General features: G+C 40.7%; 1 protein-coding gene across 1 annotated transcript in view; it reads right to left on the bottom strand.

Moving 5' to 3' along the window:
• The window catches only part of cables2b (Cdk5 and Abl enzyme substrate 2b), a 44,710-nt gene extending 30,412 nt beyond the window's left edge, over positions 1-14,298 (bottom strand). Inside the window, exon 1 of the mRNA XM_026153813.1 lies at positions 13,572-14,298. Coding sequence (XP_026009598.1) covers positions 13,572-14,179 — 608 coding nt within the window. The 5' untranslated portion in view covers positions 14,180-14,298. The remainder of the gene's footprint in view (positions 1-13,571) is intronic.
• Between the last annotated feature and the right edge of the window lie 757 nt (positions 14,299-15,055).

Here is a 15,055-nt window from a genome sequence, read left to right as displayed (position 1 = left end):
CAATGTCAAAGTAAGCAATTTATGCAGCTACTGATTGGTGAGTGTGGTAAATAAGAGACATAAAGGAGGTCTTCCTCATTCTTCTACAAGAGAAGTCACCCACACAAAGAGCTAATTCAAAATGCTTCCTTTAGAAAGCTAACTAGTCAGTACCACTAGCCTCGCCTAGCCTAGTTCCTACCATCCAACAATGGGAATGTCGCTCTGGATCGTTTTTCCTCTGAAGTATTTCTAAAATTTCTGATCTGTGACTTCAGAGTTTGTACCAGAATCATCTGAACAGTCAGGCTGATGTGAAGCGAGAAAGTGTGTTTGTGCGTCACGTGTGCTAAGGATGTGGATGGGAGTGGGGTTTCATTTGGTTTCATTGGACAGGTGTGCATGTTTAGACAAACACAAACACTGTAAGACACACAGATGATGTCAGTCAGATTCCAGGTCCCCTTGTTTGTTCTCACAGTGTGTGTGTGTGTGTGTGTGTGTGTGTGTGTGTGTGTGTGTGTGTGTGTGTGTGTGTGTGTGTCAAAGTCTGTACTAATCAGTTTTCCAGTTGAATCTGATAAGTTTACTCCTTCAGACAACAAATTCTGCAACACTTTTGGTGTGTGCAGACAGAGAGCGAGAGGCAGGGAAAATATCCAACATATCAGTTGCCTGAGTGCTGACTGATATTCCACACAGATTTTGCTTTTACGGTACAAAACATATCTCCTTCACAGTAAGCAGACAGGTACTGTAGTAGAGGCCGAAGCAAGAACAGCTACTTTTGGGTAGTTTAAAGTTATTTTAGCATGAAAAGTGTTCAGTTTTGTTGATAAGGAGATTTTCTCTGAAACCACACTTAGTTCATCTCAGTTTTCCTTGAAGGAGGTGAATAAAAATGCTCAGTCTTTTGCACATTTCTATTGCACTGCTGTGCCTGCATCGTTCTGTTCTGTCTGCTGTTGCACTGTCTTTGCTTTGGTTTTTGCACATTGCACTTTATGTAGTCCTGTGTAGATTGTCTGCCATATGTCATATGTAGCACCACGGTCTTGGAGAAACGTTGTCTCGCTTCACTGTGTAGTGTATCAGTGCACGTTTGGAACGACAAAGACACTTGACTTGACTAAAAAAAAAATAACAGTAAACAAACTCTATTAGTCTGAATCATTTCCAGCTAATTTATTACATGAAGAGTCTTTAAACCTTACTGCTTTCACCACACTAACATGCAATAACTACGTGTTAAGAGCCACATACAGGCATCACGAAACAGGAATTGCAACATGACACCACGTATGTCTGGCAACATACAAACAACCACAAAACAATATAGTATGATGAGAAAAAAAACAAAACCAAAAACAGGAAGATAAAGTGAAGAAAAAGAAACTCAAAACAATCAACTCCTAAAGAAAATGATAGTTATCTTCCATTCGACCCACATCATAGCTTTTTCCTAATGTTGAAACGACTGCTGTGACTGTGCCTTTTATGGCCATTTAAAAGCTGTAAAGAATTAAATAAGGGTGTAACTGTCCAATATATTTGGATATCAGTCCAATCGTGACCCAAAAAGCCTGTTTGGATAAGGATAATGGGCCGATGGATTCAATTAAATGTTATATTTTTCTGTCTTTACTACACCACGCTTCAGCAGCAGCGGCCTGGAGGAAGCTAATAGCAAAGACTCAACAGTTTGGAGGTGTGTCTTATCTGCTGTTTGTTTGTTTAGAGTAGGTTTAACCGCAAAGTTTGGACAAGTGAGCTGACATGACTAAATGCCTCACCCCCGCTTTCTCATTTTCATAATGTGTGGCCAAACACATGCTAGGCAGCTTTTATTGTAGTCAGGGTAACATTAACGTTATCTCCTCTTTGTCTGTGCCTCATCCAACCCACTTCCTTGAGTGGGTACCCATAAATGGCAGCATTCAAATGTTCTCATGAGACAAATGAAAAGTAGAATAAAGACCTTGATGTCTTGCACATAAAAGCAAGAACACCAACACTGGTATCAAACTCTTACTCAGTATCGGGAGCAAACTAAAGCAAAGGAATCTGTACCAGTATCAGAAGAGAAACGTTTGATTGGTCCATTTTAAAGCCGCACTTATTTGGCGACTGTTGGGATGTTCAGAGATTTAAGTGCCTCCTTTCAATTCTGAGGTCATAAAATGCACATTAATCATTGAAGGACTGTTGTTCCTGGTATTTTACATCATTAAAGTGATGCTGGATCTATGATGGTGTCTCACAGCCAGTAAAAGGTAATGATCTGGTTTAAAAGGATGCGATTAAATTAACACGAATGTCCTGCTAATTACACCCAGATCACAGCTTCTTCTGTAAAACAGCGCTTGTGTGAACACCACTTCACTCTTTCATCCGGTTCCACTGAGAAGATTAGTGTTGACCTTCAGTTGCTCTTCCTCTGCTTTATTCCAGTTTTCTCAGCCAGTAACTGCTTACAAACTCCTGGCAGTAAAAGACTGTTTAATGAACACTGATGCAAAGATCCTAAAACATATCCATGCAAATGAGCTCAGCGAGTCTTTTCAGCCTGATGTCACAAGTGGAAAATCTCCATTTAAACAAGGAACCACCCTCTTTAGTCAGTCTGAATTAGATGTCAGTGACTCTATGAAGTCATTCAGGGAACACCTGAACCTCCAGGGGAAGTTCAGCCAAAGAGGCCTGACTGAGTGGCTGCCTAATAGGTAGGTCAGGAGAGATTTAGTGTTTCCCCTGGCACAAAAACTGATCTGCTGCGTCAGTCTTGGAGGAAAAAAGAAAACTAAAAGTCCTCAGGTGTGTTTTGCTAAGGCTAAAAAATACTGCGTTTGGCACAAACATGTTTTTTCTTGATGTTAGACCTACACTGTGCACTAAAAGAAAAAGACATTTAGGGCAAATGTAAGATTATGCATTTTAATGGCTTAGTATAGATCAGGATGCCTCCTTGATCAGATGTCCAAACAACTTCATCTCCTCCACCGAGCTCGCTCCGCATGTTTGAGTTCTTCTCTCGAAGGCCACGTTACAGAGGAAACTCATGTCAGCTGCTTGCATCCACAGCCTTGTTCTGTCAGTCACGACCCAGAGTTCACGACCATAGGTGAGGGTTAAAATGTAGATCAACTCAAACCTGAGCTTTGCTTTCCGGCTCAGCTCTCTCTTCACCACAACAGTCCTTCAATACTTTAATTGAATTCAAGTCAGAAAGGAGGAGAATGAAGCCGAGTGTGTCTCAGCGTGCGACTGACAATTCAGTAAGCCACAAACATGCAGCATTTATGGACTTCTCAGTCACATCTGGCCCTTGCTCTGCTGTCAAACAGCTGGATGGAAACAACTCAGCTTGAAGCTTCAAAATGGGACTTACTAACCAAGTATGATGTCAACGGTGGCTGTACTTAAAAACAGAGTCAGCGCAGGAGTCACAATCAGATATAAGCATTGACATTTGCCCACAGCACGTATAGATATGCAGGGTATTCCCCTCTATATTTAGCTGAGGCGATAAGGCACACAGACATCAACATATTTCCTTTGGATTGTAGTATCACTATTAAATTCTCATATCTATGAATTGAGGACAGCCAAGATCCTGTTAAGTAACCTAGAAAAGCAGCGTGCACTGATGAGACTGCTCACAGGTGTGATTAATCCTGCAAAGTTCACACACAGGCTGATTACTGTCAACACGGCTTGACTCAACTTAATTAGTGGCTGTCTGCAAAGCAAACCCAGATCAGCAGGTACAAGAAGACTGAAAAAGACAAGACCTTGTGACCTTGACCTTGAGATCAGGGAGGGGTGGAGACAATATCATCAGACTATTACAGCTGAGGGCTGAAAAGTACAACACGAAGGCTGATTCTGACAGTTGAGTTTAAGGATTTGGTAGCAACTCCTCATCAGTGCAACATCAACTTAATAGACACAAGTGTGTAAGGTGTATCCTGTTTTTTGTTTTTTGTTTTTTTTTAAATTATGAGTCTGCTGTAGAAGTACAACACTGAATTGGTGGAGTACTTTTGAATCTTGTGGAAAAATGCAGAAGAAAATCATAACCAGTCCCGAAGTGACAAAAGCACCTTTCCATGCAAAATGAGCCAATAGTTAAAAGGTGGAACATAAAAGTCTTTGCACTTGTTATTATGTAGATCTGCTATCAAAGGGAAAATGGTTGAGGTCATATCCAAATATCACGCAGTGTGCTGATAATATAATTACTGTGACAGGCCTTTAGATACACAAACGCATGCACCCACACAACATAACTGACACCCAGCCAAACTCGCACAGACAGGATACTCCAGCACCCTACGAAAAAGCACCATCACCTCGTTTTTAATGCTCCTCAGCAGCACAAAATTCTGAGTAGGCTGACACGCTCACTTTAAATTACCTACAAAAACCCTTTGGTGACTTTGCTCAGTCGGTGCTCTGTAAGTCTCTGCTCCTTTTTTCTCCCTCAGACAGAGAAATTCTTCCAGGACAGCTGGAGAGCGATATAAAGAAATGTAAAACCTAAGGTTTAGATTAAAGCTCGGTTAAATTTAATCATGAATTAGATTATGTCATTACATGCTTTACGCCCTTTCAGACTGTGTCCTAATAAATGTTTTGGTTTAGTTCAGTTGAAACTTCACACTGTCCTAAATTCCAAAAAAAGCAGCAATAAAACTGTAAAAGAAAAAAATCTTTTATGCCTTCTGAACTGAATTATCTTGTTTCATTTTTGAGCTCAAACATAAAGTCATTATGTAATATAATCAAAACTAAGAAGCTGGATATCAGCTGAACTGTTTTTGTGCTCTGTTGTGCAGTAAATTCAACAGTATTATTCAACAAATGATGGATGCATCCAATTTCAAAATATCACGTACATGCATTTATTCATGCATCTGTCATACGCTCATAAAAGAGCAACCAGCATTTTCATAATACTGCAAAATTACAGCTACAAGAACAGAGAAAGTCCACGAGGAGAGCATCAAGTAGGGTTGACTGATCTGATCCATAATTACATGGATCAAAACCACAATACGTTCACACACTGGATGCAGTTCACATCCTGATTTTGCCATTTATTTCGTAAACAGAAACCAGCATGGTGCTGATTTCTGATCAGAAATTTCACAATCGAATCAGAGTGAAAACAATGCAAGACGGGCCCTTTAGGCTGAAAAGACATGGTTTGTATCCAGAAATTAGAAGAATATACAAACATCCAGACCAGAACAGGGACACCGGCTGAACCAGAAACAAGCAGACCACAAGCATTAAAAAGGCTTACACAAAGCACGTCTCCAATTGTGTCGATTTATTGCACCGCAACTGAGTAAGTGTGCCAAAAACGTAAAAGCCTGATAAAATGAGTAAAACTGGAGCCGTGTGAGTAGTAATTATTAATGCAAAACTAACCATGTGTGACATCATTTTAACTCAATTTTTGGAGAGATTTGAGATACAATGAAGTGGAATTCTGCCCTAAAGGGCCGTCGTATGATCTCAAGATATTGCCCACTGCTGACCCAATGTTAATTTTTTTCTGTGTATTTTATTTCCCCCCTGAAACCCTTAGTTTCCACATAAAAATAAGTATATTGCATGTATTGCACATCACAAAGCAACCACTACATATATAGACATCATAAATCGGTTCTGTTTGTGTTTGTTATTCACCATTTCCTGACCAAAAACAGGCAAACGGCAGTTGATATAACAACTGCAGCGTGATAAACTGCATACTACCAAGTACAGTGGGAGTATAACAAACCTTGCCACTTACTTGCAATGGAGACACCGGCAAAACGGAGGGAAAAGCAACAGTGACAGGCAGTCACATGAAATTAGCTGTGGGAGCAGACAGTTTGAGAAAAGCAAAAGTGCAAGTGAGTGCACTGCCAGATAACTCCACTTTGCTGTAACCAGCCGATCTGCAAACATTACAATAAGCACCTCCAAGTCTAAGGTCATGGCTCTTAAGCAGAAAAGTGTGTTTACGAAGAATCTCCGGGCCGCCGTTCACAAGCAGAGGACAGGAAAAAGTGACTGCAGCAGCGTCTGCAGAGATGTGGATGTATTACCATTGTGTTTTGGTGAAGAGAGAGCTGAGTGGGAAGGTCAAGCTGTCGTTTTACTGGTTAACACAAAACAGGTGCTGAAAATATGGCCTGTGCATATGCATCATGTGTGAAAGATATGGATCAAACCATGAGCAAGCAGTGATACACAGCCCCACCAACCATGCATGAAAGCCTGTTAAAACTAGTCTTCAATATCATGCACACATGACTGGAAACCCACTGTCGGAAAGAAAGAAAGAAAGAAAGATGCTTAAGTTCCTCCAGATATCAAATATCAAAAAGCTCCTTGAACAGAGTGAAGGTGTATCAAAACAGCAGCAGTGAAAGTGTGTTAGCTAACAGCTAAGTGTCCTTACTCTGTAACAGAGTGTCAGTTTCACAGTTTGTTCACTCAGCAGGCAAATGAAGTGGTTGGCTAGCTGGCTGGCAGCACTTCACACACACTGAACCTCAAGGCTAAACAGAGTGCGACTGATGGTCATGTCTGATGATGGCCAACTTCATCACACCAGGAAGAGTCTAGGTGAGAAGAACAGTGTGTTTAAAACCAGGCCCAGCAACCAATGAACACAGGAAACTCAACATTTGTTATGTGTTCAGCAGCTCTTTGAGCCCCAAATCTGCAGAACAGTTTCCCTCCTAAACCAGCGAGTGGATTATTGGTGGGAATCGGATCAAAGTTTAATGACTTACATGGGGAACTGGGTTCCTGCTGCAGCGAGCGAGTGAGCAGCGCTTCAGCCCGAGTGTAGAAAGTGTTTCAGCATTAATAAATGATTACTGCACTAATTTAAAGACATGGTTACAGTAACAAGCTAAGTGCTTTGTTGCACTGTTAGGGGGCACTGTTCTACGAATGCAGCTAAAGGTTGCAGACGAAAGCAAAGGTTGAAAGGCCTCAAAGAGAGCTTGAAAATATGAGACATAAAATAAAAATTGGAATTGTGGCACTAATTATGAAAACATCACTTGTTTCTTAATACAATATTTATGGCATATGGCACATATGCCAAAAATGGGAATTTTATGCATAATGTTATGTCTGCTGATATAAAGTTATAAACTGATCATTCCTGTCCCGTATTCAGACCTGCTACCTTAATGGTAACAAAAGGCTAACGCTACTGTTGGGTAGCTAATGTTAACGCTGTGCTGGCCAGGTTGCCATTTACAGCTGTTTAATTGTATTGTATATTTTACCAACGTCAGTATTGTTGAAATGGGAGTTTTACTCAGTGTTGTGAACATCAACTAGAGAGGGGAGGGCTGTGTGAAGCTGCCTGTCATGAGGAGGAGGCGAAGACAGCACTGCTGACAAAAAAAAAAATAGATTAAAATAAATAATAAAGTAATGATGAAATCTGATTTTTTAATCATTTACTTAATTTAACAGAAACTTGTACACACAATAAATTAAAAAAAATATCTGATAAACACTTCAAACTATCTTTCTATCCTCCTGTCCGTGGTTTTATTTGATCCTTTGTTTACTTCCTCACACTTCATGACCATCAAAAATGATAATAATGTGGTCAAATCAAATCAAATGAAGTTTATCCTCACATCGCACACTCTTGACATCACAGACCAATATTAGGTGTGTAAATTTTACTCATTAATATTATTGGCAGCCCACTTGCTGGGAAAAATAATAAAACACTGTAAGTGCATCATCACAGTAAATTAATCAAATCCTCACACAACAGGAGCTGCAGCTGAAGGCTGGTGCAGCAGTCTGACTGATGAGCTGTTATCTGCTGGTAATTTCCCAGCCTGTTGTTAGGTGTAAATAGGTTAAGCGGTGTTTATCGCTGCGTGGCTGGCATTCTCTGGGTCTGAAGCGCTGCCAACATGATGACGATGCTGATCCATCCATCAGCACTCACGCAGGATCAGCGTGTATGAACCGCTGCCAGGTGAGAATGCATCATAAACACACAAACTCCCTGTCACTCAAGAAAAAATTAAATAACTAAATAAAAAACACACACAGGCTTTATGTTAAGAAATTCATCTCTCACTTTCATTGCTGCTGCAACTTTCTTTTTATCCAGCTCATTTCCATCTGTTTTTGTAGGCATGTCTGAATTCCCCCCTCTTTCAGGAAGAGAAACATAAGTAGAGCAGTAAACACCTCACTGAAACCGACTGGGGGTTACTGTGGTACAGAAGGCAGCTCGTCTTCGGCACGTCTGTTGGTGGTTTTAACCGTTTCTGGGTTCATATCCTGCCTACAAAGCCGCTGGCTTCTACAGCTGGCTACCACAGTCATCAGAGTCAACTAAAACGAGCCAGGGTTGAAAAATAAAAGCCAAGTGAAAAATAAAAAAAGTACACATTTAAAATTAAAACTCTAAAAAGAAATAAAACCCAACTAATAAAACAAAATAAAGAGTACATTACCAGTCAAAGATTTTGGAACACCCCAATTTTTCCAGTTTTTATTGAAAATTATGCAGTTTAATGTGTCATTGCACTCTGAAAAAAGCATAACACAAATAAGCAATTGGAGTTAAAAAAGAACTCATGGAATCAATTTATAGACCAAAATATATTCTACAGCTTTCACACATCAAAGTAGTCAAATGTGTCTACTTTGATGTGTCACCTTTGGCAGATATTGCTCCTTCTTCCTGGGGTAGTTCTGGTCTAGCCTGGTTATCTTTTGGGTGGCTGTAGCTCAGGTGGTAGAGCGGGTCACCTACTCACCGGAAGGTCGGTGGTTCAATCCCAGGCTCCTCCAGTCTACATGCCAAATATCCTTGGGCAAGATACCCCATGTTTGCTTACTGGTGGTGGTCAGGGGGCCTGGTGGTGCCAGTGTCTGGCAGCCTCGGCTCTGTCAATGTAGCTTGCCATTACCTGAATGACTGAATGCAGTGTAAAGGGCCTAAGTAAACCCATTTTGTGGTTCCTGAAAAAGGCCTTTGTGTATAATTCTGAAATGTACATTATTTTTCAGTTTTGTGTAACCTTACCTTTTTTAACCTCTGGCATTTCACAGCTTATCATTGTACCATTTCAAGGTATTCATTGGACTTGAATGACTTGAATTGCAATAAATAACTAGAAAATTGGGGTGTTCTAACCGGTAGTGTATAAAGGACCTTACTTTAGCTTTAGGCTTTGCTAATAGAGTAAAATTTGCCAACACATGAAGAAAATTGTTGGTAATTATGCTTTAGCGCGTTACACAATGCAGGTCCTCTTGAAGCTAACCACGACTCTCTTCATTCTTTTCAAGTAGTAGATCAACTTAAAACATGCATGAGGAAAGTGCACTTATTTGGTTTCATTTTATGTCAATGAAACCAAATAATAAACTTATTGAGAAATAAACTTTCTCAATGCAAGTAATTTATCTTCTACAGTTTGTTCACCTATGGTGTACCACAAGGTTCAATCTTAGGTCATATTTGATTCACGCACTCTTAATACACGATTTAATTTTAAGGACATAGTTTTGTACTTTGTGTAGATTCATTTTGTTTTTGTTGTTCTTTTTAAAATGTACTTTAAGAAGTTTATTGTGCAGTAAAAATAAGGGCAAAGTTTAGGCTATTTTTATTTGGCCTGTTTTCCAAAAAATAATTATTCAGATACATTATACATAGGGGTGGGTTTTGATTATTGATTAAAATCGATTCTAGCTTGGATAACGTGATATCGATTCATTAAAATCTTGAATCGATTTTTAAATATACATTTATTTTGCCCTCAGGTTAAACCTCACAAAATTTCAACAACCACCAAACAGCTAGGGCTGCCACAAACGATTATTTTGATAGTCGACTAGTCACCGATTATTTATGCGATTAGTCGACTAATCAGATCATCATCCACTGGACGTAAAACTACAGCTTATTGCACCAGCAGCATCTGCTCTTATATAACTATCATTAGCTTACAGCTTTAAGCTTTTAAGGTGCTAACTAAAAATAAAGACAAGATGATAGTTTATTCAATTTTAATGAAATTTGCAGATTGTTTCGGTAAAGTTTAATAAACTCCTTGCTATCTAAAATATAACAGGACACCGGAGTATATTCTCCAGCATCTCACACTTCTGATAATCAGCTGTCTGCTTGACGTTTATTCAGCTGTGTAAAAACTATAACTTTAATCTCAGCCAAACCGATTTACTCAGGAACAAATAAAATACAAAAAAAAAAAAAAAAAGCCAAACAACAACATTTTTAATTTATCTAAGTGACTCATATATATTTAACCTGAGTCGCGAAAGACGGCGGTGAGTTTGAAAACAATTTGCCGGGAGTCCGGTGTTCTCACGGCGCTAGTGACCTAGCCCCCGGCTAGCTATCGAGCTAGTGGGTAACAGACGCTTTTGAAAATATGTGGTGTCTTGATAAACTGAGCAGATATTTGAGGTTTACACAGCTACATTCTCGCCTGAAAATATGTTAAACGTTTATTTTGTGACCCAGAAAGAATAATAAGAGTAATATTAAAACTAACTAGCTACCGCCATTGTTGGAAACTAAGCTGGGCCGCGCTATGAATTCTGGGACACAGCTGCTTCTTCTTCTTCGGGGTTTAACGGCAGCTGGCATCCTTGTACATGCTGTGCTGCCATCTTCTGTTTCAGTCCGTTATTACACTCTTAAATCCTGCTATTATTCCTGCGTCTTTTGCGATCTTACAAAGCTTCAAACGACACGTCGACTATTAAATCAGTCGTCGACGATTTTGATAGTCGACGTAATCGTGACTAGTCAACAAATCGTGGCAGCCCTACAAACAGCTAAAACAGTAAATGAGAGCAGGAACACGGATTCTGCACAAAGACGTAAACACAAAGCGCGGACCCGCCGACGCATCAAATCATTGAGATGTCGCCTTTCTCACCCGACGGCACGGACACGGTCGGGGCTGAAAGCTGACAGCTCGCTGATTCTGATCCATCGGCGGGTCCGTGCCTTGTGTTTACGTAATTTTTGCGCTGATTCTGAAGCTGCAGGTTTTACTTCTCTCCAATATGAATTCCCTCTGACTTTTGCTGTTTTGCTTCCAGCATGATAAAAATCACACTTCATGCAAAGCGCGCTGTCTCTGTGTGTGTGTACTTCAAGGACAGTTTCCCGTCTAAAAATCTGTTTTCTGCATTATTCGCTTGCTTATTACGCGCAAGTCTACCGTTGTTTACAGCGCTGTCGGACGCTGTTTTTTCCTTTGCCTACGTCCGACAAGAAAGCCTCATTTCTGCCGTTCAATAGGCTACTGAACAAATTTAAACTTATGTAAATTATGCAAAACGCTCAGCTGTGTCTCTAATAAAACCTCTGTAACTCTTCTCTGCTTCACTTCAGCAGCATCAGGTAATGTTCATGAGGTGATTCATGGTTTTCTTTCGTTTTTGATCTACTGCAGAATATTTGTATAAAATCGCAGGCCAGGAAAATCACCTTCATGTTTTTCTGTTTTTATTCTCAGCTACTTTGACACAAAGACATCTGCTGTGATGCTCACACCTTGGATAAAGTCTCACAAGTGTCAGCTTTCTTTTTATAGACAAAAAATATGGAAATGTTGATGCGTTATCTGAATTATAATATTTCCGACTGTCTGAGGCAAAATTTTACCGATTTGAATAGAATCAAATCAAATCGTGGATCGAATCGATTCTAGAAATCAGTGACGATACCCAGCCCTAATTATACAAGTACTCAAATTGTTAGCTTATAACCATCTAAATACATGTTACTGTAGTGTACATAACAATGTCATAATAAAATTATTCAACTAGACTCAAAACAAATCCCGTGCCAACATGTTCTTGTCAGTCTTAAAACTTATTGTCACTTTAAATAGCTACAGTATCATTATCATCATCACTTTGACCTTCAGAGAAATTTTATCCTTGAAGTTGAGGTCAGAGGTCAAATGTGACATGATGTTGTAAATCTTTATTTTCAACATTCAGAAAGTACTGTATAAACACCACAAGTGTAAGAATGATAGTTTCTAAGTTATAAAGCTTCCTGTCCATTTTCTGCCAGTTTAAGCTGATTTTGAAGACAAATATTAAAGGACTGCTGATATGGCCCCACTCTGCACCTCTACAAAGTTTTATCAGAATTCAATCAATACTTTTCGAGCCATGTTTACAGACTGAAAAACATACACACAAACCCTACCAAAAACATAACCTTCTCAAGGGAGAAAAAAAAACAGATAAGCCTGCCCATAAACCTGGTGAACAACACATAAACAACGACGATCTTGAGAATAAAAACAGTACTTTCACACTAAGACCTCGAGGTTTGATTATAACACCTTGAACAGGTTACTCTCACGACTTTGATTAGTTCAGAACGCAGCAGTGCAGCTTTTTCCTGGTTTTAGCAAACATCACATCACTCAAGTCTTGGCTTCCTGCACATTTTAGAATTGATTTTAAGATTTTGCCCTTCCCATTTAAACCACAGATCTGGGTCTAGGCCCAGGCTACACTGCAGTGCAACCCTTACAGCTCCAAAGTCCAGACTTAAATCTAAAGGTGACCCTGCTTTTTTTCATCAGGACCCTTTGGCTTTTAACTAACTGCCCGGGGAGATAAGGGTCAAGAAGTCAGGAACCTTCTTTAAATCGCTTCTTAAAACACATTTTGTTTATAGGTCTTTTTTAGGTATAGGTTTTATTTTATAGGTTATCAACTTTCAATTTGTTTTGTTTATTATCTGTGTTGCAGGCTCTTGGGTACCCTAACTGGGATGTCTGCATGAGAGTGAGTCAAGAGTTTGCTACACCTATGTTGGAATAGTTAAAAAGACAAAACCTCACACTGTTACTCCGGTAACTAACTGAAACTAAATTAGACAGAAACCAAAAATAGGAAACAAAATAAGAACAAAAGCTCGTTTTTAAATGCCAGCCGTTTCCCACGCAATGCAACCTAGTTAAAGACATAAACAACACTGTCACCACATGTCTTGTTTCTTCTAGGAAAGGATATTACGCCACTAAATGAAAAAATGCAAGCGTGAGTCTGATGTCATTAAATGCTGGTGGTATTGGGTTTTCAGTAGTTTGCGTCCCAAATTCAACTGCTATGAGTCCTGTACTACACAAGCTCTTGCTCTGAGTTCACGGTTACCTCCAGGCAGCAACACTAACCGTGAATTTGTTGCATCGTGACCGCTGACACGTCCTAAAACGTCCTTAAATGTCTGAGGAGTGAGTGGACCGGAGCAAAAGTAGCTGAACTCACACATCAACTCTGGGATCACCAGCTCACATTCAGCATGAAATGTCGGTGCTTCAGTTTGTGAACAAGAAAGACTGTTTCGAGTCAAAGTCAAACTAAACTACTCCGGCTACAGTCTACCTGCCGAGCTGGTCTCCCTGTTAACTTTCAGGTGTTGTTTAAAGGGGAATACCGACGACAAACATGCAAATTCAAGCTTGAAAGCCAGGCTCAGATGGCACCGCTCACCCGATTAGAGAACAGAAACGCCGCCGTATATATCTCACCTTTGTCGCGGCTCTGAGGACACCGAGTTACAGCTTTGAACCGACAGCAAAGTGGACGACTTCCGCGGTCCCACCGGCGACGGCAGCAGGCTGGTGTTGGAAGGGGACGCCGAGAGCAGGTTACTGTTCCCGGAGGAAGGAAACGAGCCTCTGCGACACTCCAGCAACACCTCGGTGCTCCCCACATCGTTGAAGTCCGTGTCCGACGGCAGGACGAGAATCGGCGGCACGGTGGTGAGTCCCGTTCTCGGTGCCGCGGAATGAGTGACTGTCCCGCTGCTTACGGAAGCTGGTACATTAGAGAATGTCCCGTAGCTACTACTGTTGCCGGTATCCGGACACAAACCGGCTGCAGCCCCCGCCGCAGAGCTGGAGTCTGCTCCCTCCGAGTCGTTGTGTTTGTGGTGGCGGGTTCCTTGATTTTCAGCGGAATTACTCTGGACTGGCCGGCCGTCCAGGGAGATGTTACTGAGAAACAAAAGAGCCGCTTGTCTCCGTCGAGAGTTCTCACGGTTCCTCCGGCTATGTTCTCTGTTAGCATGCGGTTTTTTGCCACTAACGGTGGCGGTAGTGACAGCGGTGTGCTGGCTGCAGGCAGCCGCCGCCATCGTCTCTGTCTCGGCCCCACTGAGGAAGTCAACTGAAGGATCAGCTAGAAACCTGCTACTGTCAAATCCCTTTTACCCGGCGCCAGACCGCTTTACGCCCTCCTGTGCTCTCATTGGTCCAGCTGGGGGAATACGTAATGACGTTTTGAGGCACGCTGTAAACAACAACATACTGTTGGTTAATAATGTGACTGTACTGACCACAAAAGGCTTGATGTACAACTGCAAAACAACAATAATAACAATAGAAATGGCATTTTTTAGAGACATTAGCTCTACATGCTGGGTTAAAAAAGTTCCAAAAGTAATTACATTACTTCTTAAGGTTTGTTTGCAATGATCAAATCTTTATTTGAGACTAATTAATCTACATTAATTAATTGTAAATTCTGCTTTGTTCATGTTAAATAACCTATAAAATAAAAAATACATCCGTAACCCTTGTTACAATCCAAAGAAACCCAACAAATATTTGTACAATTAAAAGCAGGATGTTGTTTTAATTTCCTGAGTTTAATATCTCCCCTCTCTTTTTTGTCCTTGCTCCTTTTCTTTTAGGTAACATCACTATTTCCTGCACTATCTATGTAATTCTTCTACACATCACCGCACAGTATGAGGGCTGCTGAGGCACTAACTGAGCTGTCATTGCAGCGTTGCCTGACTGCAGCTTTGATTGGCTGTTGGCACTTTGTTATGAAACCTCAGTGGATTTTCTTTGCACTGATCCCTGCAGTGACACCACCACTGGGCTAAGTGAACTTGGTCGGTGTGGCAGGACAACCACACTGTGAAGCATGACTGGTACCCTGCTAAATATAACCTGTAGGGCACAGGACACTGTAATCCTCACAGGCTTGGAGTTTGTCATCGTAC

The sequence above is a fragment of the Astatotilapia calliptera genome, chromosome 20 (genome assembly GCF_900246225.1).
Source record: "Astatotilapia calliptera chromosome 20, fAstCal1.2, whole genome shotgun sequence".
NCBI lineage: Eukaryota > Metazoa > Chordata > Actinopteri > Cichliformes > Cichlidae > Astatotilapia > Astatotilapia calliptera.
Note: the sequence above shows the minus strand (reverse complement) of the source record. Positions and strands in the feature narration are given on the sequence as shown.